The sequence below is a fragment of the Abramis brama genome, assembly GCF_963993115.1.
Source record: "Abramis brama genome assembly, chromosome: 3".
NCBI classification, from domain to species: Eukaryota; Metazoa; Chordata; class Actinopteri; order Cypriniformes; family Leuciscidae; genus Abramis; species Abramis brama.
The window spans coordinates 50838922-50866320 of record NC_139965.1 but is presented as its reverse complement, the minus strand read 5'-3'; the positions used below and the strand labels follow the sequence as shown (position 1 = coordinate 50866320).

The following is a 27399-nucleotide window of genomic DNA, read 5'->3' as shown; positions in this document are numbered from 1 at the left end:
AGAGGCGTGGATTGCCCCACCAGGAGGAAGCGTACGCTGGACACAGTTGCATCGCAACGGCACGCTCCACCGGCAGGACATCCACATACCCCTTAGCCGCTCCGCCATCAAGGGTTGTGAGGAGCCACTAGGACGGCTTTTGACACTATACGGTGCCGTCCACATCCTAGTGAGCTCCTCATGCACCCCCAGGAAGAATGGCACTGGGGCGGCGCGCTGAGAACCAGCATGACCTGCCCCGAGAAAACAATCCTCCAACAGAGAAGGTTCGGGACGTGGTGGAGGATTCCACGCAAGCCCGACCTTCTCGGTGGCCCGGGAAAGCATAGCCACCCATTCTGGATCGGACTAGGGCAACGCTACACTCCCCGAAGGGGGTAACGCAGCTGAATCCTCATCTTCTGAGGACTGAAGCTCCCCCCCTCCGATGCTGCGACCAACATCTGATCGTCAGGAGGAGCCCCAAAAGACACGACTGGTCGTCCATGAGAAGGACCAGCACGCTCTTTTGGAGGCTCCGGCGGCGGCAGTGTTTGTGAGGCATGAGGGGCCCACAGAGATTGCCTCGTCAGGGAAGCCCTCACGGTAATCCTCAGATCACCCTGGCTAAGCGCCGAAGTAGATCGGGGCATAGGCGAGGGTACTGCACCTCCCTTGAGGTAAACGAGTCTTGATCTTAACGCTGCCATAGTCATATTTCTGCAATGGGAGCATGAACTATTCACAAAAGCTGCCTCAGCATGCTGAATGCCCAAACACGAGAGGCAACTATTGTGGCCGTCTGCTGGTGCCAGGGAACGACCGCATCCAGAAACGCACAAGCGGAATGATATCCTGAAAAGGACGCAGGGTCACTCTGTTGCTCTTTCAGATGAAAACAAAAAAGAGAAAACAAAACTCTTTCCACGCTGAGGCACCCAGGGGTAGCCGCGGCTGTAATGAGTATAAACTCAGGAAACGCCCACCGAACCGACACACACACACACACACAGTGTAATGCTGTGAAAACAGCAGTTGTGAGCTGTAATGCTCGCAGCCACCGCTGATCGCGCCGTCACACCAACGCTGGAACAGAGATGAGATGAGTTTTCCAACTTGTAGAGTCTCTTCTTGCAGCACTCGTGAAGTCAAAAAACCTCTCAGCTCTGAAGTGAAAGACAATGAGTGCGTGTGCCCGCCTGTTTATACCCGCACTGCAGGGCGGAGCACGTGATGCAATTCACGCACATCAACGTTCATTGGCTCGTTCTGTAGACACTCGAAGAGGACCTACCAAAATTCACTTTTACATGGTGTTTGAACATAAATGTGTGTCAGCAGTGTGTGTACACAACCACCATTTAATAGTAAAAATTAGGGATGCACCTGTAAGACCGGAAAAACTGGAAGAACTGGTTGAGGAACGACCACGAGAAGACAAAGGACCTTTCTGGAAATTAACATTTGAACTCTCTCTTGTGAAACTAGCACCTCTCACCTAAGCAATCCTAATCTACATTTCTTCCCTTCACCCATCCCCTACCTGAATTCACCCAAAAATATATACAGTGAGGAAAATAAGTATTTGAACACCCTGCTATTTTGCAAGTTATCCCACTTAGAAATCATGGAGGGGTCTGAAATTGTCATCGTAGGTGCATGTCCACTGTGAGAGACATAATCTAAAAAAAAAAATCCAGAAATCACAATGTATGATTTTTTAACTATTTATTTGTATGATACAGCTGCAAATAAGTATTTGAACACCTGAGAAAATCAATGTTAATATTTGGTACAGTAGCCTTTGTTTGCAATTACAGAGGTCAAACGTTTCCTGTAGTTTTTCACCAGGTTTGCACACACTGCAGGAGGGATTTTGGCCCACTCCTCCACACAGATCTTCTCTAGATCAGTCAGGTTTATGGGCTGTCGCTGAGAAACACGGAGTTTGAGCTCCCTCCAAAGATTCTCTATTGGGTTTAGGTCTGGAGACTGGCTAGACCACGCCAGAACCTTGATGTGCTTCTTACAGAGCCACTCCTTGGTTATCCTGGCTGTGTGCTTCGGGTCATTGTCATGTTGGAAGACCCAGCCTCGACCCATCTTCAATGCTCTAACTGAGGGAAGGAGGTTGTTCCCCAAAATCTCGCAATACATGGCCCCGGTCATCCTCTCCTTAATACAGTGCAGTCGCCCTGTTCCATGTGCAGAAAAACACCCCCAAAGCATGATGCTACCACCCCCATGCTTCACAGTAGGGATGGTGTTCTTGGGATGGTACTCATCATTCTTCTTCCTCCAAACACGTGGAATTATGACCAAAAAGTTCTATTTTGGTCTCATCTGACCACATGACTTTCTCCCATGACTCCTCTGGATCATCCAAATGGTCATTGGCAAACTTAAGACGGGCCTTGACATGTGCTGGTTTAAGCAGGGGAACCTTCCGTGCCATGCATGATTTCAAACCATGACGTCTTAGTGTATTACCAACAGTAACCTTGGAAACGGTGGTCCCAGCTCTTTTCAGGTCATTGACCAGCTCCTCCCTTGTAGTTCTGGGCTGATATCTCACCTTTCTTAGGATCATTGAGACCCCACGAGGTGAGATCTTGCATGGAGCCCCAGTCCGAGGGAGATTGACAGTCATGTTTAGCTTCTTCCATTTTCTAATGATTGCTCCAACAGTGGACCTTTTTTCACCAAGCTGCTTGGCAATTTCCCCGTAGCCCTTTCCAGCCTTGTGGAGGTGTACAATTTTGTCTCTAGTGTCTTTGGACAGCTCTTTGGTCTTGGCCATGTTAGTAGTTGGATTCTTACTGATTGTATGGGGCGGACAGGTGTCTTTATGCAGCTAACGACCTCAAACAGGTGCATCTAATTTAGGATAATAAATTGAGTGGAGGTGGACATTTTAAAGGCAGACTAACAGGTATTTGAGGGTCAGAATTCTAGCTGATAGACAGGTGTTCAAATACTTATTTGCAGCTGTATCATACAAATAAATAGTTAAAAAATCATACATTGTGATTTCTGGATTTTTTTTATAGATTATATCTCTCACAGTGGACATGCACCTACGATGACAATTTCAGACCACTCCATGATTTCCAAGTGGGAGAACTTGCAAAATAGCAGGGTGTTCAAATACTTATTTTCCTCACTGTATGGTTTAATGTGAATAATTATAATATGGTATTACACATGTTTGATATCATTTGAAATGTCTCAGTGCGACTGGTACAAAGGTCTCATTCCCAAATAAGTAAAGTAGTTATCAGTCAAATTAATTTTTACTTTGTTTATATAGTTTTTCTTTTTTACCCAACAAATATAAGGATACTGATAAACACAAGGCACATGCATTTTTACTTCTTGCGAACTCAATCTATGGCAAATTTTTGTGAAGGAAGACAAGCATGTAAAGTTTATCTGGTTTTAAATTTAAACTGAAGCCAAACACTGTCTGAAGGTTTCCTGAAGAACTGAAAAGCTCTTAAACCTATTGCCAATAAAGTCATGCAGATAGCAGATTTGAACAAAAAAATCAAGTGCAAATACAAATACAAAAATAAGATGAGTAAAGAAAACAGGGTTCTTAATTTTAATAATCACCCTTTATTAAATATATGAACACAGAAACCCCCTGTTAACAGTTAATGTCACGTTTCCCATTCCATGACTAGTAAAATAATAGCCGCGTCGCGTCTATGACAACTCGAGGTATTGCACACCGTACAGATAATGTCTGTACTATGTTATGATTATACTGTACAATTAAATACAATAGTTGCTGAGTCTGTCATCTGAACACTTTACCTCAGAGCGTCCGTTAACTGAATGCATTGAGAATATCACCTGAAAATCCGATAACATCAGCAATTTTCATTCAAGCAGCTGATTTCTGTAAATAAATGTAAAATTAAATGTATATTGCAGCACAGGGTGAAATCATTTAGGATGATTTGAGACAAATATAATGTAAATTTAATATAAAACGATGTAAATGGCGCTCTGTGTCGCGGCAGGATTTTGAACAAGGTCATGAGCCATTGCTGGGCGCCGCCGGTGTGTGTACACCATAGACTGTAAAAGGTGTACACTCATACAGAATGTGTTCTAATTTTAAATACGTGGCGCTGCGCTTCTCGTTCGGTGTGCGACCACAGGGCTCTCAAGTTTTGAACTGAGTTCAGAGTGAGATTTTGGCGGCGGACACAGCGGCGGCAGGGGTTTAATGGGGACGGGTGTCTGATCTCATAAATGACACATATTCTTACAAATAAAATAATATTTATTTAATTCAGCATTTATGTGTGTGTGTGTGTGTGTGTGTATAATACTTATTATATATTATTATAGAGAATACTTTTTGTGCGAAAAAAAAATAAAAGACTTTATTCTACTATTCATTTCCTTCTCTGTGGGCCTCGAGTGAATTCACGTAGTGTTTTAGCACAACGCTTCTGTGTTGTACGTAAACTTAAGTTTGAGCCACTGTAGTCACTTGGACTATATTATCGATCTCTTTAATAACTTTTCTGGGCCAGCAAGTTCAAATCACTTAGAAGAAGCCTATGGAGGAGTGATCCAGCTCTCAGATTTAATCAAAAATATCTTAATTTGTGTTCCGAAGATGAACGAAGGTCTTACGGGGTTGGAACAAAATGAGGGTGAGTAATTACTGACAGAATTTTCATTTTTGGGTGAACTATCCCTTTAAGTTGGTAATGTCCTTCCTAGAAGTTGGTCTCAACTGCTTTGTGAATTAAGTTACTTAAGATAAAACTACCAGGGATTCAACAGGCTAGATAGGCTAATTCACGTGATAGTCTGGTCAAACTGTTAGCTAACATAACGTTACCAGCTGTCTGGAGTCTGGACACATATTCCCCAGCAATAGTGAGATGACTTACATAGGATGTTCTTCTCCCACATTGATCAGTCTGTACTCTGTAGAAATTAGTTCGGCGAGATGTAAATAATTTAAAATGTGACAGCCGCTGTCCTCCTCTGTAACCGTTACGTTACTTACTTCAGCGAGCATCTGAATCTGTGTCGCACGCACAAGCCTGTGAAAATCTTACCCAGATACAGCAATGCTATTTTCTGATTGGCTGTTCGGTAGCTATATTTTTTTATTTGATTAGCTGGTAAGTGTCAGGGCCTTCAAAGCTCGACGTCCCGCGTGACGTCACGCCATTTGGAGCAGCCATCTTGACGGAATAGAAAATGCTAAACCGCTGGTGATAATACTGCTCGTCGCGAAATATTCATCTATTCTTCTATCATGCCCGATGCTGTGATACCGATAGCCTGCTAAGCTTTTGTATGCTTTTAATGAAGCTCCGGTGTAGCGTGATGGGAATAAGTGAATAGCTGTAAATGTCACCGAACTCAATGTCAGGACGTTTTTCTACACATTGAATGCCTGTAAAAAGAACTTGTGGTGCTTCATATGGATCTATGATTCCTAATTCCTTTATCTTCCTCTTGTATATTTCTTTTTGTGATGACATGACGTGAAGAGTTAGCTGAAGGCCGCTGCGCTAATAATAGTGGTCAGTGTTCGTCTAAAGTAAACCATTTTTTTAGTCTATGGTCTAAACCAGTGACCGCGACGCTGAAGTGTGTGAGAACAAATGAATAACATCAGTGTGAACCACGAACATTTATTTATTTGGATTAAATATTTAAATATTACATTTTAATCATTCTGTGTCATTTTTCAATGTCAATCTTTTCACTATTTATATGTTTATGCCCAAAACGCTATAATATTCAAAGTAGTTGACTGTAATTCTCCTCTACCCTGTGTACATTATTGATTAAATAGCCTAGCCTATTTAACATCGTTACAGGCACCTCGCGAGCATTCATTCATTCAACTATTTTAAAAGACTGGAATAAACACCAGCACACACAAGTAATCTTTTTTTAAAGCCAATTTAATTAAAAAATGTAAACCCAACAGGTATGAAATGTCAGAAAGAGAAAAAAAAAAAAAACTGTTACTGGGAAGACGAGCATAGGACTGCTGCAGTGGATAAATATATTTAGCCTATTTATTATTCAGATTGCACAGTTGGAAAGAAAATATATTTATAGGAACATTTCAGCAGGCTCAAGATCATTTATCCAGTGACCATTATTCATTATTTTAATCAATTCGCAGCCATGAAACATGTGATAATCCGCATTCTCATGTATGTTGGTGCGCTGAAGTATTCCGTCAAAATGGCTGACACGCGGCTAGGGGTCACGTGACTGGGAGATCCCTATAAGTAACTCACTTGATTCCTCTACCTGTTTCACTCATGGTTTCACGGTTTAAAAAATAGCGCGGCAACTTGGAGGGCGTTATCCTCGTAATGTCTCTGCGTGAGAAATACAAGGTGTGGCGTGTGAACGGGTTGAAATGCGTGAGACTTGAGAGCCCTGCGACCATCTTTAATGTGCTGTTTTCTTTGATGAAGTCGAAGAACTCTTTTCTTATTACTGGCGAGCTTACTTTTTTCGGTTGTGGACAGAGTGTTTCACTCTAGCTACGCGAGCGCGGACGAGCACTGCATCGTCTTCTTATTTGACAGGTGTTCGCGGGTGCAATACTGCCACTTGAGAGGTCAACCAGGTACTGGCGCTGTAGTATTTACGTGTCATGTTATCATAAGAGTCCTATTCATTTTAAACATTGTGGTTATTATCGCCAATACCGGTATATTGTCACACTCTAAATTAACACGATGTCGATATTTCATGCTTTGAATATCACGATTATGTCAACACCGGTATATTGCGACACCCCTAATCCAAGGTAAACATTTCTAGTAACTATGCAGTTAATTCTCATACTGTATTTTCAGAAAGTTTTGGAATATATCCTCTCCCCAAATGTGTCACTAATAAAAAACAATAATAAATAATTTAATGAGAAGGCTTATATTGACCTATTACGATGTTGCTTACATCTACCTTGTAAATATATTTTTTGCTATTTTATTAAAGGTTTTCACATGTAAATCAACAACAATTACAATTTTAACAATATTTCAAGTGTAATCTGTCTTTGTAAAACGTATACATTTTATCATACGTATTTCAAAGTTAAGGATTCATTAGTTTGAATATTGAAACAAACACTATAATAACATCTAACGCATCTGAAAAATGCCAAACCGGAAGTGACTTAACGGGAGGGAGCACGGCCAATTTAAACAAAAGGAAAACAATGGATCGCAATGACAGTTTGGACGCTGAGGAAATTATAAATATTTATTGACACTCATGACATAAAAGTGACACTTTCTTTGACAGTTTTTTTTTTTTAACATCGCGCAATTTTATGTCACGAGAGGGATTATCAATCCTCTCGTGACGTAAAATTGTGCGGTTAAAAAAAAAAATACTGTCAAAGAAACTGTCACTTTTTCTACTAAATGTGTGCCCTAATTTACATTTAGTCATTTAGCAGACGCTTTTGTCCAAAGCGACTTACAAATTAGGACTAAATTAAGAGAGTCATCGTGAAGAGTCAAAGTCATCATGAAGAGGCAAGTCATCGTGAAGAGGCAACTAATGTCTTGTAAAATGTCTTGTAAAAATTTTTAAATCCTCAATTAACTTTTCATATGGTATTTTCATACATGGTTATATATTCATTTTGTAAAATAATTTACCTGCAATATGCTCTTTAAGTAATGGGTTTAATCTTAGATCTGTAATGTATCCAATTAGACAGCTCACATCTTCTTATCAGCTTCACATTTGATTCACATCTTCAATCTTACTCTGAGCTGCTTAGAGAAAGCCAAACTAAGTTGCCTGTTTAATTAAAATCGCTATAGTATAGCTGCACTATTTAGCGAATTAATGGGCCTTGTTTACACATATTCCATTTACCAGCATACAATTATCAAGGTGTATTAGCAACAGTGGCACTGATTTGATGTTTTGTTGATTAAAGAGGCATACTTTACAGACATTTTATCTTAGTGCCTTATTTTAGGATGTTACACTCACTTGAGGAGGCTTTTCCTTTTTTTCTGTTAAGTGTTGGAGATTGATGATTTGGCTCCTCTGTGATTTGCGCTTTGAGGTCTGTGCCGTCCTGAAATCCCCTATAGGTGATAAGAGTGGCTGCTTTTGTAATTAGTTCTGCTTGCAGAAAATTGGGTTACTAATTAACAAGAGTTGGAAAGCTGGCTATGCATGTATGTATGAATGTATGTATGTATGTATGTATGTATGCATTTCAATTATGCATTTTATTATTATTATTTTTTATTACTTATGTATTTTATTGATTTATGTGGAGTTATATTTGAATGAGGATGTATATGATATATATGATGAGGATGCTAAACAAAAAGCAACTTTAGTGTTCTCAGCACTGTGGATGCAAAAAGATTTAAATTACAATTGAATAAAAGCATGGAAATGGATGCTGATTTTTAACAGAGTCGCAGTACAAGTTGGTTTCAGGTTGGTGATAAGTAAACTAGATGTGCAGAGATGTGAGATTCAAATTGATTTCTTCCAGGGCGTTCTCTTGGAGCTCATTTAGCCCTAAGAGCTAATTTTAGCATCTTTTCCATCTTGATGAGGCTCCAATGGTTCTGCATTACCTGCTGATCTGATCCCACTGATGTTAGTAGCAGTGTCCACTGCACATGACCTTTCAGCTCGAATTCGCTGTATTACAGTCTGTTGGATTGGGAACACTGGAACAGAACCTAGAGAGCTTTACATCAGTTTACTGCATACTCTGAGCAGAACCACCCACTTCAAGAGACTGTCCGACTATAAACCAGTTCTTGATTGAACTGGATTAGAATAGATTGGACCACATTACTCCAGACTGTGCTTTGAGTGACTGGTTTATTGTAAAATGTTGTTTTAAGGGTCATAGGCTGTTGTGTAGGGCTGGGTATTGACAAAAATTTCATAATAGCTTGCAATTCAGTTAGATTCAGATTCGATTATGATTCAGTTTGATTCAATATCAATTAACTGTGGTATGTATCAGCTACAGTAGGCTACATGGCAAGTTTTATAATAATAAAGTTTTAATGACAATTATATTTCTACTCGTTTTTTGAAATATAAAAATTTAAATGTTGACTAAAAACATGATAGATTTTTTCAAACATAGCTTACATTATATTTGAGGAACAGGTTAAAGCTGCAGTCCGTAGTTTTTCCTCTTTGTTGCCATCTCTTTTCGAAATCTGCTATTGCAGTTATTCTCGGAATTATCAACTTTATGTGGCTTGTGCCTCGGCATGGCACAGTGCGGATGAATCCAATGTTTTGATAAGAATGTGCGGCTGTCAGTCACCGTGCCGTTGTGGATACTGTCATTCGGAATCACAGATTCTACTTTTTGCAAGTATGACCAACATAATAATTTTCACCGGAAAATGTCATCTGAACAAGTAAGTAACATCCACTTTTGTTCTGACCAACTAAGGGAAAAAAAGCATTGCAGTAAATCACGCTGATTAAATCTAACGATCACTTATCATATCGCGTCAAACCGGGCAAATTATACTCTGTTCTCAAATTGTTAATGTTAATGAATCTCCAGTTGTCACATGGTGAATGTCGTTTGAACCTTTCTGGATCCGCCATCAAAATTATAAGTTTAATTATATCAAGTGCTGTGAGAAAAGGCTATAAATCTCCACCTCCAACATCCCAGGGCTCCAGACTAACTTTTTTTACTAGGAGCGCTGTAGCCCCTGACTGAAAATTTTAGGAGCGCAAACAGAAAATTTAGGGGCACACCTTAAACCAGCTTGCAATGCAATTATTTAAATTTCCCACAAAATAACTGTAATACTGACAAATTATTTAATAATAAATAGGCTTAACGTACAGATATTACAATGTGCAGTTCACAGGGCTCCAGACTAACATTTGAGGGCAGCAGCACCCGAGCCACTGAGTTCTGCAGAAACTATCTGGTAGCACTGGGGCTGACAATAAAGCACTAAGCTTAATTTAGAGTGTAGATGAAATTAACTTTAATTATTATCATTCATAATGTCTTAATATTAATTAAAAAGCAAAACGAGAAAAATTGGTATTAGGGAGTCAAAATAGCCAATAAGAATCCTACTGTTTACAATGGTCATTTTTATTTATTTTTTATTTTTAAATAAGTGTTTTTAAAAAAAAAGAGATTTCCTACATCTTAAAAATTTTAGACAATCTTTGAAGGATGAACAAAAAATTTGTTGGTCATCACATTAAAAATAACATTTATATATAATACTATAGATTTGAATTGCTGAAAAAAAAAGATGTGTGGTAACGTTACGTTTGACTATTTCTGTCACAATACCATAGTTATGGTTAGAGTTACTACATTAGCCTAAATCCATGGTGAATGTTGCTGATTTGTGGGCTGAAAGCCTTCTATAAATGTTTCTCCTGGTTTCCACGTCAGCGCTGTTTGATCTGATATCTATGGTTTATAACAGAGAACTCTGCGCCGAATCTGAATGTTTCTCACTGGATCTCGCAGCGATGATGTTATTAATTCTGAGGCGAATTCAATGGATTTCTTCACTGGATCTCCAGAGTCTGGATCTCCTAGTAACAGTGTTGCCACGTGATCGAGATCGGCCCGCGACTGGCAAGTTCGGGGCGCTGCGCTGTCTGTTGTTGGTCCGAACTAATAAACGGTCCGTGAAGCACAAATGAGTAGCGCATTTTCGTTCCGCTTTCATTTTGTTTGCATTCGCTGCTCGGCAACGTTGTGGTCGCGCCAGCGCGACCTAAATAAATATTTGGTCGCACCGGCAGAAAAAATGGTCGCAAAATGCGACCAATTGGTCGCAGTCTGGAGCCCTGCATCCTCACACGCAATATAACCTACTAGCCGAGACACCTTCTTTATGTGTACAGATGTGACGTAATGACGCAAAGACATGCTCGAATTTCCCATGGAAATTAAAAACATCATTACAATCTTACCGTTTAGAATTGAGCTAAGGCAAGCAGATAGTTTTGAACACTGGCTGGTTATGTAATTGCTCAAAAAATTATTTTGGACAATTTTTAACCCAAAAGTTACGGACTGCAGCTTTAAGTAAAAATACAATAAGAATGCAATATAGTGCATATATTTATCAAAATGCTCCTCTCTAGAATTATCATGTTTCTTAATGTGTATTCCTAGTTAAATAAAGACCAAGACAATTTTCTCAAATTAATTTTATTAAATTATTTAATAAAGAAAAATGCATGTTGCTGTTCCACAGTGTTAAAGAAACACTCAATTTTCATATGGTCCTAATCGAATCTATAGAGAGTAAAAGTAACACTGAAGCAATGTTGCAGTTAGTGAAATAAGGTAGATAACTCTACAAGTGATGATTGAGCATTAGACACCTCCGGTTAACAAGTAGAATCACTGAAGATAAGAGGAACAACAAGAACAGAAAAAAAAGAGAAGAGATGAAACACAAACACAAGTCATCTTCATTTATATAGGCTTCATTTATATTTATATTTATATTTATATTTATATTTATATTTATATTTATATTTATATTTATATTTATATTTATATTTATATTTATATTTATTGGCTTTATAGCAGTTCTTGAATAAAGTTATTTTCCAGCTAAAGTTAATTTGATTGATTCACTTCCGTCGCAACGATCATTAGTTATTAACTTAGGGGCCGCTAACACGACACCGTTTTAACAGGAAACTCTACTCAGACTTTCTCTCTCTGTATGCAACCGAACTCTCCATGAAATGCGAAATACCTCTAGTTTTGTTTTCTTCCAGTTGTGCTCCATTTTTCTGGCTGCTCTCTTAAGGGCCTGAGTGTGCTCGTTGTACCACGGTGTTGGACTATTTTCTTTAATCTTCTTTAAGCGCAACGGAGCAACTGTGTCTAAAGTGCTGAAAAAGAGAGAGTTAAAAGTTTCTGTTGCAATATTGAGTTCTTCTAAGCTATCCGGAATGCTGAGATGATGAAACTGATTAGGAAGATTATTAATAAAGCAATCTTTAGTGGCAGAAGTGATTGGTCTAACATATATTTGTAACACGGAGTTGGCTTTGCAGCCTTGGCTAAATGTAATTTACACGAGACTAGATAATGATCTGAGATGTCATCGTTCTGCTGCAGAATTTCAACGGCATCAACATTTATTCCGTGTGATAATATTAGATCTAGAGTATGATTACGACAATGAGTAGATCCTGACACGTGTTGTCTAACTCCAATAGAGTTCAGAATGTCTTTAAATGCCAATCCCAATGCATCTTTTTCATTATCTATATGTATATTAAAATCACCAACAATTAGTACTTTATCTGCAGCCAATACTAACTCTGATAGAAAGTCAGCAAATTCTTTGATAAAATCTTTATGGTGCCCTGGTGGCCTGTATACAGTAGCCAGCACAAATCTCAAACGTGATTTGTCATTTACACTATATATTTTTACATTAAACACCAACACTTCAAAAGAAGTATATTTAAACTAAATTTCTTAGTGATTTTGAAAATATTACTATAAATTACAGTGACACCTCCCCCTTTGCGTTTCAGACGAGGTTCATGTTTATAACAGTAATCTTGCGGGGTGGACTCTTTTAAAGTAATGTAATTGTTTGATTTTAGCCAGGTTTCTGTCAAACACAGCACATCTAGATTATAGTCAGTAATCATATCATTAACAATAAGTGCTTTTGAAGTAAGGGATCGAATATTCAGCAACCCGAGCTTTATCATTTGCTCATCTGTATTATAGCTGTTTTTTATTTGTTGAACATCAATTAAATTTTTAACCTTAGATGGGTTGAAACGTTTTTTGGATTTCCAAATTCGGGGAACAGACACAGTCTCTATGTGATGATAGCTAGGTGAAAGAGGCTCTATGTGATGGGATTTATCTGACCTTGGTGACGTGAGACAGCTAGCAGACGGTCGGTTAAGCCAGTCTGTCTGCTTCCTGACCTGAGCCCCAGATTGTCATGTTTTATCTCTAAAACTATGAGCCAAATTACTAGAGAGAAGAGCAGCACCATCCCAGGAGGGATGAATACCATCTCTTCTCAACAGGTCAGGTCTGCCCCAAAAACTTTTCCAATTGTCTATGAATTCTATATTATTTTGCGGACACCACTTCGACAGCCAGCCATTGAGTGAACACAATCTACTGACTATCTCATCACTCCTGCGAACAGGAAGGAGGCCAGAGCAAATTACAGTGCCTGACATCATACTTGCAAGTTCACACACCTCTTTAATATTAATTTTGGTGATCTCCGACTGGCGGAGTGGAACATCATTTGTGCCAACGTAAATAATAATCTAAGAGAATTTATGATTAGTATTAGCCAGCACTTTTAAATTTGCTTTGATGTGAGGTGCTCTGGCTCCCGGCAAACATTTGACTATGGTGGCTGGTGTCTCTATTTTCACGTTCCGTGAAATAGAATCACCAGTAACTAGGGCACAATCAACAGGATTCTCAGTGGGTGTTTCACTGAGTGGGGAGAACCTGTTTAATGTTGTTATCGGAACGGAAGAGCGGTGTTTTGTCCCGCAACTATACAGTCACCCAATTCACCCTTCGCAGGGAGCTTGATTGACAGGCGATCTAACCAATCATAATCCGCCATCCGCCATTTTGTCCGACAAAGAAGTCAGGAGAGATAGCAGATTAACATGGGAGGATTTGAATTTAAAAAACGGAATGTACTGATGCCTTTCCGCGGTTTAAAACAACATTCCTTCCTATGTTCATTCATGTTTATTTGATGCTATAAATTAACTAGAAGGAAGAGATGATCGGTTCACGAGCAGCTTTAACTGATGCTCTACAGCGATCTGTCAGACACATTTAAGAGCCACAAAACGGTATGTATCGTTTAAATTTCTTTTAAAAAATGACCAAATTTGAAAGGTGAGACTTTGTTTAATATGTTTAATATCAAAAGTTACCGAAAAGTAACCTGGTCTGTCCTGTCTGTCAGCGTGTTGTCAGTCTCCTCTCTGCTCCGCAATGTATTTTTCACTGCGTGAGAACATGGTGTGGCGTGAGAGCAGCGTAGCTTGTCGGACATAGCGACAGTAACTAAAGGGGGCGGGTCTTTGCGAAGGGTCAATTGCCCTGCTGCATGGGCTCTACTTCAGTCGGAACCGAACAATGTACAGAGTTCACTAAGCTAGTCGCATCCAAAGCAGTATCTAAAGCCCTTGCATTCTTACTATCCTCGTAAGAATATAAAGTTTGGATGCGTGTCTCTAGTTCTGAAATCTTCCCCGGCCGTCAGCTTTACTATCTTCCTGCATTTATCACATGTAAATCCTGTGCTGACAGAGAAGGATATGCTAAACATGTTGCATGAGGTGCAAGTAACAATAAGAGGAGAAGATGACATGACTTACCATGTTTGTTGACTGATCCTACTCACCTAAGTTGTTTGATGGACTCGTAAAAGGCGTGAGCGCGCGCGAGAAAAATAAATAAATAAATAGCATGCGGATGGCACGCTAGCGAATTACTAGCGTGTTGTGCTAGCAATAACGATTTAGATTGAAGCTAGCTATGTCAGGTTAATATGTGATGTTGAGTAAGTTATATTTAGCAGTATAAACAACAAGGAATGATAGTAAATAATGATTCAAAACAGAAAGATATACGAAGCTTTTCAGACACACACCAACGCAAACAGCAGCAGAAGCAACGAGGCAGACAGGAGCATCTGACTTACAACTGATTTATAGCCAGTTGATTTCATCTAAGCCACAGCCTTAGATGAAATCAACTGCAAATAATATCCATATCTCACCAAAGGATGATTAAACAACTCCAAAAACAGCATTACCTTATTCACTTATTACAAACCAGTTTGGCTTTATTTATTTATTTCATATGGTACATGTACAATTGTTGTTGAAGCCCTATAGTTGGGCACTTGGCCATAGACTTGAATTCATTCTTTTTCAGCAATTGTTGAAAGTGCATGCTCATGCATGTATCACTATTGTCGACAATATTTTATGCTCCTGAGTCTTGACTGCACTGACATACCTTTTACTATGTGCACTTTTTTAAATCAGTGACTGACTGCTAGATTTTGACACATGTAAGTTCTCAAATAAGTATAAAAGTCTTTAAAAACAGCAACTTTCAGTTTTGAACTTTCATTATTAAGTTGTTATTAACTGTCCTATTGAAAGAGCTCTTCGCATAATCCCTGTTATTGAACAAACTGCTTATGATTATGCTTTTATTAGGCATTTTTTTCTTTCATTTTTTTGTTTTGTACACAAGCTCTTTTTAACTGATTTGTGTACAGATCTTTTGAAACAGGAGACAATTCCTTTGATAATTTGGAATGTTTTACTAGTTTACATATGACATATGATTAATAATGTAATCATGACTAAAACAAATACGATTTCCAGTTCTACTTTCGGCAGAGGGAGCAAAATAAACTACAAAGTTCCAATTATTTAAATCAATAAATCATGTTTTATATTGTTCTTCCTTTACATCATTAATGTTTTCAGCAGGGTAGAATATTATTATAACATGGACACTTATAATCGGAATGACGGCTCAATCGGACTAAAAAACCTTCATGTAAACACCTTAATCGATCCGATTGAGCTCGATCCGAATGAAATTTCGATCGGATTGAAAGGGGTGGTTTATCCCTTTTGTAATCCGATCGAGAGAACATGTAAACACTTGATCGGATTGAAAACCGAAACTGAAAGGACTGCGCATGTGCGATGACGTTAAATAGCGTAATGACCTATGACGCGCGGAACGAGCTGTTCTTCCTGTTGAATAAAGTGTCCTATTAATAAGTTTCCCGTCATTCTAAAATTCTCATTTCACTCGCGCGTCTGTGAAGTGAAGCAGGACAACGTCCCACCAGTGTTTTGGATTCTCATCCACAGACGTCTGGTTTTGGCCGTGGGGACAGAGGTGGATGAAGTACACAACTTCCTTACTTGAGTGAAAGTATAGATACTACTGGTCAAATATTACTCCGTTACAAGTAAAAGTTGTAAAGACCTATTTTTACTTAAGTAAAAGTACAGAGGTACTCGATTTTAAAAGTACTTAAGTATCAAAAGTAAAAAGTAAATGTCAATGCGTTGTTTTGTTGCATTGTTGTATGTAAGTAGGCTACCGTATGCCTCTGAATCTATGCCTGCATACCTAACCTCATATCAATATCAAATTTATTTCTAGAACACCGTTCCAGTAGTGGGATTGAATGTGAGATTGAATAAGTGCACTCAATAACGTCTACAATGGTTTCGGACACCCAAATGGCTGTTCCCTCAAATATTGCCCTATTTAAAGTTTTTTGGCTTTTAGTATGAATATGTTAGCTTTACTGTTATCTATAAGCAAGGGTGCTCCAAAAAAGTGACAAAATTCGCATTTAGAAAACCAAACCCAACGTTGAAAATGAAAATCAGGTTTATGTCAGAATCCAATGTCAGATTGACGTTGATCTCCAACGTTGGAAAGACGTTGTATTGTGGTTGAAAATGAAAATCGGGTTGACGTCAGAAACCAACATCAGTCGGGTTCTGACGTCAACCCGACTTTTATTTTCAAACAATATCCAACGTCAATCTGACGTCGGGTTCTGATGTCAATCAGATGCAGGGTTCTGACGTCAACCCGACTTTCATTTCCAACCAAAATGCAACCCCTGCAACCAAAACCATCCACTGACTGATGTTACTTTCTACTCAAGGACCTTGACAGAATTGTAGTGGAGTAAAAAGTACGATATTTATCTTTCAAATGTAGTGAAGTCAAAGTAAAAAGTTTCCAGAAAAAATAATACTCAAGTAAAGTACAGATACTCAAAAAGTGTACTTAAGTACAGTACTCAAGTAAATGTACTTTGTTACTGTCCACCTCTGCACCCTTGATGTCAGAGGACAAAACACACTAGAAGGTCAGAGGTGAAACTGCACACTTGGCGATGTCAGAGGTCAAAACACAGGGTCAGAAGTAACAAAATATACTCTGTGAGGTTAGAGGTTAAAACAGTCTCAGTGAGGTAAGAGGTCACACTCTTTAAGGTGAGAGGTCAAACAATCTCTGTGAGGTCAGATTTCAGAAGTCTATGAATGTAAAATGATGCCATACATAATCACATGCGCAGAGTATTATATGTGGAAGTGTACATACGATTCTAAGTGTAAATTAAATTTGCATTCGCAAGAGAAGATTGGTGTAAATCGCGTTTCAAGTGCAAAAAAATGGTTTGCAGCATTGCAGCATCGTTTGCAGCATCTGTCTTTTAGCTGCGCTTACAGTTTTGGCACGATTCATTCCAATTCAATTCAGAAATCTTTATTGGCATGACAAAAAAATACATTTTGTATTGCCAAAGCATTAAAACAACATATCAAAATGATTTAGAGCAACTGAACATCTGAGTATGAATATGAGTAACATCTCTATGTAGAGAAAATAATAATTAATCTAAATAAAAAAGACAATATTATATATACACATGGCTAGATATAGCAAAACAAATACAACAATTAAAATAATAATAACATAAAATCATAATAATAAAATAAATAAAGAATTATAATAATAAATATAAGATTATAATACAGAAATTATGTAACAAATGAACTTAGAATTCCAACATTACATACATTATATACATGATATTAAAACTTAAAAGTATTGTACGTTAAAAGTACTATTCCCACAGCGAGTACAATGCTGAACTAAATGAAGATAAATGTCTTGGCATCTAAAATAAAATTAAAAAAATTATTGGCATTCTGCGTGTTTATTGAACCAATTAGATAAGAGTAAATCGAGAGTCAGTGAGAACCTAATTTGATTGGCTACATGAAGAAGGACACGCCTTCCTCCTCACCTTGGAAAACTCAGTGAGTTAGAGAATTGTGCAAAAACTGTATATTCACAGCTAAAAGAAAGACAGAACCGTACATATCGGGTTATTTTGGGAACTTTTTGCCCTACGTACACAAGTCATTTAGGCCACATCCACACGAAGCCAGAGCTTTCTCTATCCGATATATGTTTTTTTCCCCGGTCAAAAAAAAAATTCCGTAAACACGGCGTCGTCTCAATTAATATCTGCGTACACACGAAACCACTGAAACCGACTCAAAACGATGTAGTATACATGCCAGACCAGTATGTGGCGCTGTAATTCTGCCACAGACATACACTAAAAACGGAGAAGAAGACTTAAAGCATGCGCATAAACCTTGCGCGCTGTATACAGCAATAATATTAGGCACAGTAGCTTATTTTTTTCTTTTCTTTTTTCTTTTTTTATCAAGAACTTTGTTAAACAATATGAAAAACCATAAATGTAGTTGCTGTGACTTAACGGTGTCTGACTAGTTGACGCTTGGTGTGATGACATCATCGTTTCACAAAATGTACGGATTGGCCGTACACACGAAAACGCAAGGGCGGCATTTTCAGATTTATCCACCTTGGGACCCGGTTTCAAAAAATAGCGGTTTCAGTCTCCGAAAACGCCGGATCCGTGTGGACGAAACGCCAATACGATAAAAAATGTATACGTATACAGTGAAACGCGTCTCCGTGTGGACGGGCCCTTAGACTTAATTTTGCAAAAGTTTATTTTTACACAAATTTTGGTTTTACGCAGCCAATCTGTTTTGCGGTTCTTAAACTCTTGTTTTCGCTTGCAAATCGCTGTTCACAGGCTTGCAATGCTCTTGGTCGTATTTCACCGAAAAAAAAAATAAATGTGCCAAAAATGTAAGCATGGACAAATGGAAGTCCGAAGAATACAGATCATATTTATTTTGTGTTAGCATGAAGCTGCAGTTTCACAATACATGAATTACAGTTATGAATAACAGTAAAATGCTGCAAACCATTTTTTCTTACGCTTTAAACTCAATTTACAGCTTTACAAAGCTTCTCTTGCGCATGCGATTCTTTATGGCATCATTTTACCTTTATGGTAGTCAAAACACACTGTTGGTGTGGTCAGAGCACACACTCACGGTAAGGTCAGAGGTCAAACACACTCTGCAAGCTCTGTCCCAGCTTTGACTGTCAGTTGATGTGTTGTTAGTGTATATGTGCCTCTATGGAGTCTGATGTCAGTCTACTGTCTGCTGGTCCTGTCTCACATCACTGTACTGTTGTCTCTTCTCTTTCTTTCTTTCTTTCTTTCTTTCTTTCTTTCTTTCTTTCTTTCTTTCTTTCTTTCTTTCTTTCTTTCTTTCTTTCTTTCTTTCTTTCTTTCTTTCTTTCTTCATTTCTTGACTATGAAGTTGAGCCCTAGTGAAGTGGAGGATGACAGCAAACTGTCGGTAAGTATTGTCCATGTGTATGTGTCTGTGCATTTGTCCATTTATGATAGTTTGTGCTGTGATACAGGGGAAATTCAACAGAGAAGTTAGCCAGGAGGCCCAGAAACCCCAGCATTGCCCCTGCTATAATGTAAAGCATGATGCTTGCATTATTACACTCTGTTCCACAATAGAAAAAAAATAAAAGAAAACTGCCTTCTTTTTTGTTTAGATAGATAGATAGATAGATAGATAGATAGATAGATAGATAGATAGATAGATAGATAGATAGATAGATAGATAGATAGATAGATAGATAAACGGACAGATAGATAGATAAACGGACAGACAGACAGATAGATAGATAGATAGATAGATAGATAGATAGATAGATAGATAGATAGATAGATAGATAGATAGATAGATAGATAGATAGATAGATAGATAAACGGACAGATAGATAGATAAACGGACAGACAGATAGATAGATAGATAGATAGATAGATAGATAGATAGATAGATAGATAGATAGATAGATAGATAGATAGATAGATAAACGGACAGATAGATAGATAGATAGATAGATAGATAGATAGATAGATAGATAGATAGATAGATAGATAGATAGATAGATAGATAGATAGATAGATAGATAAACGGACAGATAGATAGATAGATAAACGGACAGATAGATAGATAGATAGATAGATAGATAGATAGATAGATAGATAGATAGATAGATAGATAGATAGATAGATAGATAGATAGATAAACTGACAGACAGATAGATAAACGGATAGATAGATAGATAGATAGATAGATAGATAGATAGATAGATAGATAGATAGATAGATAGATAGATAGATAGATAGATAGTGCTACAGTCTTCACCTCTTTTCATTAAAGTGACAGTAAAAACGGCTCCCCGACATCTGCTAACTCTGTTCCCTGATCCTCAGAGCAATTTACTGAGTGTTTGTCTCAGCACAACACACACTCCTGACACCTGTATGCTTGTGTTATACAGCAGCTGACTCTTCTGATTGCATTGACATGTTGCTATAGCATCAGCTGCTCTGAAGACCTGCCCTTAACCCTTCCCCCCAATCACCCTGACCGGTCAGGACATCCAGCCTCATTTTAGAAATCGCCAAATACGCTGCTTCCATAAGATGAGCCATGGTTATACTCCATGAGTGTGTGCTGCCATGCTGTCACTCTGAAGCCTTTATTGTGATGTCAAGTCACCTTTATTTATATAGCGTTTTATACAATAAAGATTGTTTCAAAGCAGCTTTACAGTGATGACAGGAAAATTATTCAATGATGCAAACAGAGTTCATTTCAGCTGTACAACAGCTCTAAAGGAAAATAGTGTCGTTGTTCAGCTGAAGTCAGTTCAGTGTTGATTCAGTTCTTTTGTAAAGATCATTAAATTAAATGATTAAATTACTTATTATTATTATTATTATTATATTAAATTCATATAAATTATTCATTTAATTCATTCAATCTATGAAGCAGTTCTGCAGAAAACTCTGATGTCTTCGTCCAGTCAATAGTGTCCATGCAGTCAAATTAATAATACGGTTGAATATAAACTATATTACTTCTTATTAACTATTTACAACCTCCCACTCAATAGTCTTGAAACTGTTTATGAGACTGTTTTAGCCTGGTTTAGATTGTATCTCTCTGATCGCTGCCCGTTTGCCAGAGTGGTTTCAGGCCTGAGATTGGCTCTGACCCTATAGGTGCCCCTCTTATCACTTATATGCAGACTATACTAAGATGTATATCCACTCTAAGCCTGGTGGCTGTAAAATGTGGATTTTTGAGATAAAAACATGGATGACCAAAAATCTTAATAGTGAATAGACTGAGGTTTTACTCATTGTCTCTCCTCAACAGCTTCGGTAAGCTGATTCACTTATTCTAAATGTGGATGGCTCTGTTTTGGAGTTCAAAACTAATTGAAAAAGTTTAGGAGTTATATTTGACTCAAGTTTATCTTTTGACCCACACGACACATGCAATATACTGTTAAGAATTGTTTTTTTCAACTCTATTGCTAGACTACGCCCTATATATATTGCTAGACTACGCCCTATGCTATCCTTTCCTTTGACTACTGCAGTGCTCTTCTTGCTGGGTTCCCTAAAACCACACTTTACTAATTGGAAAATTCAGCTTCTAGGATCCTGACTTGAGTCAGGAGAAATGAACACATCCCTGGCGTCATTTGTGCTCCTGCCAAGCTCCTAGACTCTCGAAGGCACTTTATTCTCATTTTTGGGATTTACGGAATTTGTGCATTTTTAAATATCATCTAAAAACACATTCTTTGTATTTTTATCTGTTTAATTGTGTAACTTGCCTTGAGAATCTGCTCTAAAGGCGCTATATAAAATAAAGGTTATTATTATATTATACTCTACTACAGTGATGTCACTGATGTTTCTCCTCCTATCACAGGCCAAACCAAGGCTGCAGAGAGGAGGAAGCTCTGCCTCTTTACACAACAGCCTAATGAGGAACAGCATCTTTCAGCTGATGATTCACACACTTGACCCTCTCAGTGAAGGTAACACACACACACACACACACACACACACACACACACACACACACACACACACACACACACACACACACACACACACACTCTATCTACATTAATTAAAAACAGAATCATGCTCTGAATTGCAGAATTATTTCAACAAGTGATTCCCTAACTAACTAACTAACTAACTAACTAACTAACTAATAATGTTACATTTAAAAAAAAAAATGGATTTTTTTTGTGCATGGAGAGATTTTCATGATAATTAAGCACATGATAGATAGATAGATAGATAGATAGATAGATAGATAGATAGATAGATAGATAGATAGATAGATAGATAGATAGATAGATAGATAGATAGATTTGCGACTGATATTTTTGTAGACTGTAGACTGTGTGTCATGGTTTGATGAAGTGCAGTAGTGTTACGGTGTGGCTTGGTGTGTGCTGATTTTGATGAGAGAAATTAAAGAAAAATGTAAAAAAAAAAAAAAGTGCAAAATTAGCAAAATTTTGTCCATTGTCAATAGTGTAGTGATTTTATATAGCGAAGTAGATGTGTTGCCGTGGAGGCGATTGTATCATTGAGATACTATTATAGTTTTTCAGAAATATTTAAAATTAGTTTGTTTTCATTTAAATTTCAGTTAAAGTTTTTTGTCATTTTTATTAGCTTTTTTTATATTTTATACTTTTTTCTTTAATTTAATTGATTTCAGATTTAGTTATTTTAGTACATCCATTTCAACTAAAATAAAATGAGAAGAGTTGCTTTGGCAACTAAGTGAAATAAAACAAGTTGTGTTTTATAGATCAGTAGATCTCTGTATAGCGACCGTTGGAGCCCTCTGCTGGTAGGGAATCGTAAGATGGCCGCTTGAACACTTCCGGTGGCTTCACTGCCTGCTGGCAGTTTAGAACGTCATGAGCTATCCAGTCATTATATAGATCAGTGAGTAAAACCAGCTATAAAGTGATTGTTCACCCAAAGATGAAAATTGTCAAAGTTGATGCAATCCAATGTTGTTTTGGACCCCATTGACTTTCATTGTTTTGACCATAGGCTGGCAAATTTGTTACATGCTTGCATAGGTATGTAACAGTAAAGGAGACTGAATTGCTGACAACATATGTTGTGCAGTTCAGAATCGATTCTTTCTTTAAGGAGTCAATAACTTTATTTGTCATGCACTTTGTAAAAAAAAATACACATAATAGGGCCCCTTAAAAAATAAGTTAAATAACAACAAAAAGCAGCTTCAACAAAAGCGTATACAATTGATTAAGAACCTTGTAGCTCACAGAAGGTTTGTCTTTAAAAGTTATCATTAAAAAACTTTTTCTTTTTGGAGAAAATTAATGTTTTTACTTCCAGAACCAGAACTGTTTCACTCAATAAGTTGGTGGCATTAGGGGGAGGGGCATTCTCATTTTAGAAAACATTTTGATTGGACCAAATGATTGAGTGCAGAATGAGTCATCAATATTTTTGGCCAGTTTAATGCTTCATCAATCTCTGTTTTGAGTACACTTTCATGTGGATGAGTTCAAATCTAAAAGATGGAACTAAAAGCCACAGAACTGATATTTTGATTGAATAGGGTCTTTAAAAGCTTTCGGCTCTTAACTGAAACATTACATTTTAAAAATATCAATTACTTTTTAAAAAAATGTATGAGGATTTTAGTAGCACATCTCATCTTTTTATTCACTACATGGCTTTGCACTATAATTACTGTTTTTCCTGCTTATTTTCTTTTTCATCTCTTTCTCTGTCTCACTCTCTCTCTCCCTTTCTGTTTTTCTCTGTCTGCGGTTTCCTCAGAATTTGCTGACTCTGGTGAGTTATTCTCTAAATCTCATTGTCATCACAGTCACAGCTGACCACCCACGTCACCCCAAAAACACACTCACAAACACGTGTCCCTGCTTGTCCCTGCTATCTGTAGTGCTGTTTATTCAATTTCCTCTCAGTATTCAGAGATGAATACTAGATACTGTTTGTTTCTTTAAAGTTTCCATGTGTGTTTTTGCTTTCTAGAGCTCCATTTCATGTAACCCATAACCTTAATATCTCCATAACCCCATAGCAAAATGGACACATTTTGTGTTATTCATTGACATGTATGAATAATGACTTTTAACTGTTAATAATTCACAACGACCTTTACTGTTATTATATGCATTTTTCTAGACGCATAAACAAAAACCCAGATGATTCGTTTTATTTAAAATTTTAATTTTTTTTATTTTTGTCCCCACCCTAGCCCTGTGTTTACAGTTTCTCATTGTTTTTTTAAGTTACTGTAATCTCATTTTTATTATTAAATTATTCAGATTACAGTTATCCACTTTATGATACATTACCTGGGTTACGCATATTTCTCACACAGGCAGAGACGCAAAAAAAGCAAGTGTCTTTTTTGTTTCACATTTATTTATTTATTTATATAGCACTTTTCACAATACACATTGTTATATGCAAGGCAGCTTTACATTAAATCATAATGTTAATGTTTATAATATCTTAATGCCTTAAAGTTGCATTTAGTGGATTAGAGCTGTGCTATAATATAGTTTACATTTTGCAATGATATAAACAAACAGTTGAGATTTGCTATATATCGCCCTACGTGAGTATACTGTATGTATGTAAATAAATTTGGATATAATAATATATATCTCACTTAATATTTTGTAATGTGTTGTGTATGTTTCATATCTCTGCCTGTGAGAATTAAAAAGAGACATCAAGTAAACGTCCCGGGTTACGAATGTAACCATGGTTCCCTGAGAAGGGGAACAAGACACTGCGTCCTAGGATGCTTTGGGGAATGCGTCAGTGTGACCAGTGTCTGAATCATGCGTCTAAACATGATAATAACATTGGCTGGCAACAGTCATCACTACCGGTGCGGCCAGAGTATAAAAGGGCACTTGTAGAACACGTTAACAGTTTCTTTTGTCTGAAGGAGATGTCATCAGCCATTCCCGAAGCATGGCAACAGGATGTAGTGTCTCGTTCCCCTTCTCAGGGAACCACGGTTACATCCGTAACCTGAGACGTTGCCTTACTAATGGGAGCTTGCACTGCGTCCTAAGACACTTTTGGGAACGGATACCTACTCCGTCATGCTGAAGGAATGAATGCCGTAACAGCTGACATAAAGTCAATGACTCCACAGAGCTAGGTGCGGAGCCACAATTCCCTGTCCTAGATGGTATGCGCACCAGCGGCTATCCTGAGAGCTCAGGGCCTGGTATTCTTCTGAATACCTTTAAGGGAATATGGCCAAGGATAAGGATTATCCTGCCTGCCATTTCAGGGGGCACTATACCCCTGATGAGTGGAGGTCTCAGGAAAACCACTCTCAAAACAAGAGGAGACCTAGCAACACTCTAAAAAAATGTCAAGGAGGCACATAGAGAGCCAACGACCTGGTATAGTATCTGAGGGGAGCTCTACGAATGGAGGTCTCAGCAGGAATACTTTCTAAAATTAGAGGAGACCTAACTTACCAAGGAGGCTCACAAAAGAGCCTGACAACTCAATACTGCTATCCAGGCGGAGCTCTGGGGGCGTAGACCTCGCCAAGAAGACTCTCTAAGGCAAGAGGAAGCCTATCAATGCCCACCTTGAAGACAATTATCAAGGGAGGCTCAAAAAGAGCTTACAACCCAGTCCACTGCCTCCACGGAGCTCTCAGAGCAAAGACTTGAGCATAACGATCCCCCCATAGCGAGAGGAAGCCTAAGTACGCTCTACCCTAACACAGTGTCCTAACCAGATGCGATGCGATAAGATTCCAGCTACAAATAATTTGTCAGTCCACACTAGACGGGATGCAACTGCGAGATGCGTCGAAATCAATCAAAACCCACAGCCAATCAGAACAGCGTGTGGGCGGAGTCTTGCTGCAAGTGCACAGCACTAGAGAGTAATCTTGACAGCAATCGCAAGAAAATGGATAAGTAGGCTACATAATCAAATTCACAAATATAACACCATTTAAACATTATTAAAAATACATAGGCTACTGAGTCACTAAAACAATCTTTGTCAAAGAATACACTTGTTTGTTCACAGTTTGAACGTTCTTGTTTCCATTTGTTTAATTTCAATATCTGAGGTGAATTATTCATTGTTGCTTTTACAGCTACAAAGCTGGGAGCACTAAATAATATTCAAAGTCACATTGCATGCTTTTAACATTAAATAAAACACATAAAGAGTACCTGAGATTATCATTGCCACACTTTGTGTTTGTTGTTCCAGCCGCGACATTGCAGAAAAATAGAAACCATTTCTAAAATAGAATCGTCGCGTGTCGCGACTGGTTAGGACAACAACTCTGATTAACATGGATAAGATACCTTTTATCGTGCGTCGCGTGTAGTTAGGACACGGTGTAACAGATCACCTCACCAAGGAGGTTCACATAGAGCCACACAACTTAGACATGTTATCGTATGTGGAGCTCTGGGGAGCGGAGGTCTCAGCATGACGAATCTATAAATCAAGAGCAAACCAAGGAGGCTCACAGAGAACCATACGACCCGGTGTAGCCACCCAGACTGAGCTCTAAGAAGGAGGCCTAACTACGCTCTAAGCTAAGGACTACTTACCAAGGAGGCTCACAAAAGCGCCTGGCAACTCGATACTGCTATCCAAGCAGAGCTCTGGGGAGCAGAGGCCTCAGCAGGATGACTCTCTAGAGTGTGAGGAAGACTAACAACACTCCACCTTAAAGACAGTTCCACCAAGAAGGCTCACAGAGAAGCCACACCACTCGATGTCACTGTCTAGCAGAATGATTTTGTCTCCAGACTCCAGCACTCTCAGAGGTGCCGTACAACTGGAAGGGTTTGTCCAAGTCAAACAGACCACTTCCTGTTGGTGTCCAGAGACCAGAAGAGCTCAGAGCCTTCTGTGGTCGGCAGATCACAAGAAAGTATAAGAGGGCTAGGCAAAAGTGCTAACCATGCCATTATAAATGCTCAACTGAGACTCCCACAACAAAACCAATTCCATGATGAGTCTACAGCTTGTGAGGCAGCAACAGATACAACCACGTTCTGAGCCTCCACTCTGTGAGGAAAGAGACATTAACAAACACTACGTTCAGAGTTTTTGTCCAGCGAGACAGTAACATCTACAGGACATCCCGAGTCTCCATGCCAGAGAGACAAAAGCGGACTGACCAAGTTCTGAGTTTCTGGCCCAGAGAGGCAGAAGACACATGCACAGAGACATTTGCAACAAGGTTAAGCTCAGGAAAGCAAACCTTCACTTCAAGGTTCCTTTGTCTGTGTTTTCCAAATTAAGGACCTTCTGCACCTACTTAAGGGCCTTATCTGCGTGTTCCAGATTTTAGGAACCTTGCGTGCTCCATGAGATCAGCATCCCACAGAGCTTCATGTTCAAAGTTGTTAAAACATATTCCCGCTCTTTTACCCACTGCATTGTCACCCAGCACAACCAGTGGAAGACGTTACCCCCATCAGACTGCTCACTCGAC

The 27399-nt window shown here is 38.4% G+C and overlaps 1 protein-coding gene across 7 annotated transcripts in view; it reads left to right on the top strand.

Annotated features, from left to right (window-relative positions):
• LOC311080498 (solute carrier family 24 member 2) overlaps positions 1 to 27399 on the top strand; it is a 117109-nt gene that overhangs the window by 32376 nt on the left and 57334 nt on the right. For 2 of the 7 annotated variants that reach the window (XM_084110487.1, XM_084110484.1), the window contains exons 3-5: positions 19297 to 19335; positions 21790 to 21898; positions 23706 to 23720. In XM_084110487.1, the coding sequence (XP_083966613.1) occupies positions 19297 to 19335; positions 21790 to 21898; positions 23706 to 23720 (163 nt within the window). The remainder of the gene's footprint in view (positions 1 to 19296; positions 19336 to 21789; positions 21899 to 23705; positions 23721 to 27399) is intronic. The other 5 variants (XM_084110489.1, XM_084110486.1, XM_084110488.1 and 2 more) reach the window with 3 other exon arrangements.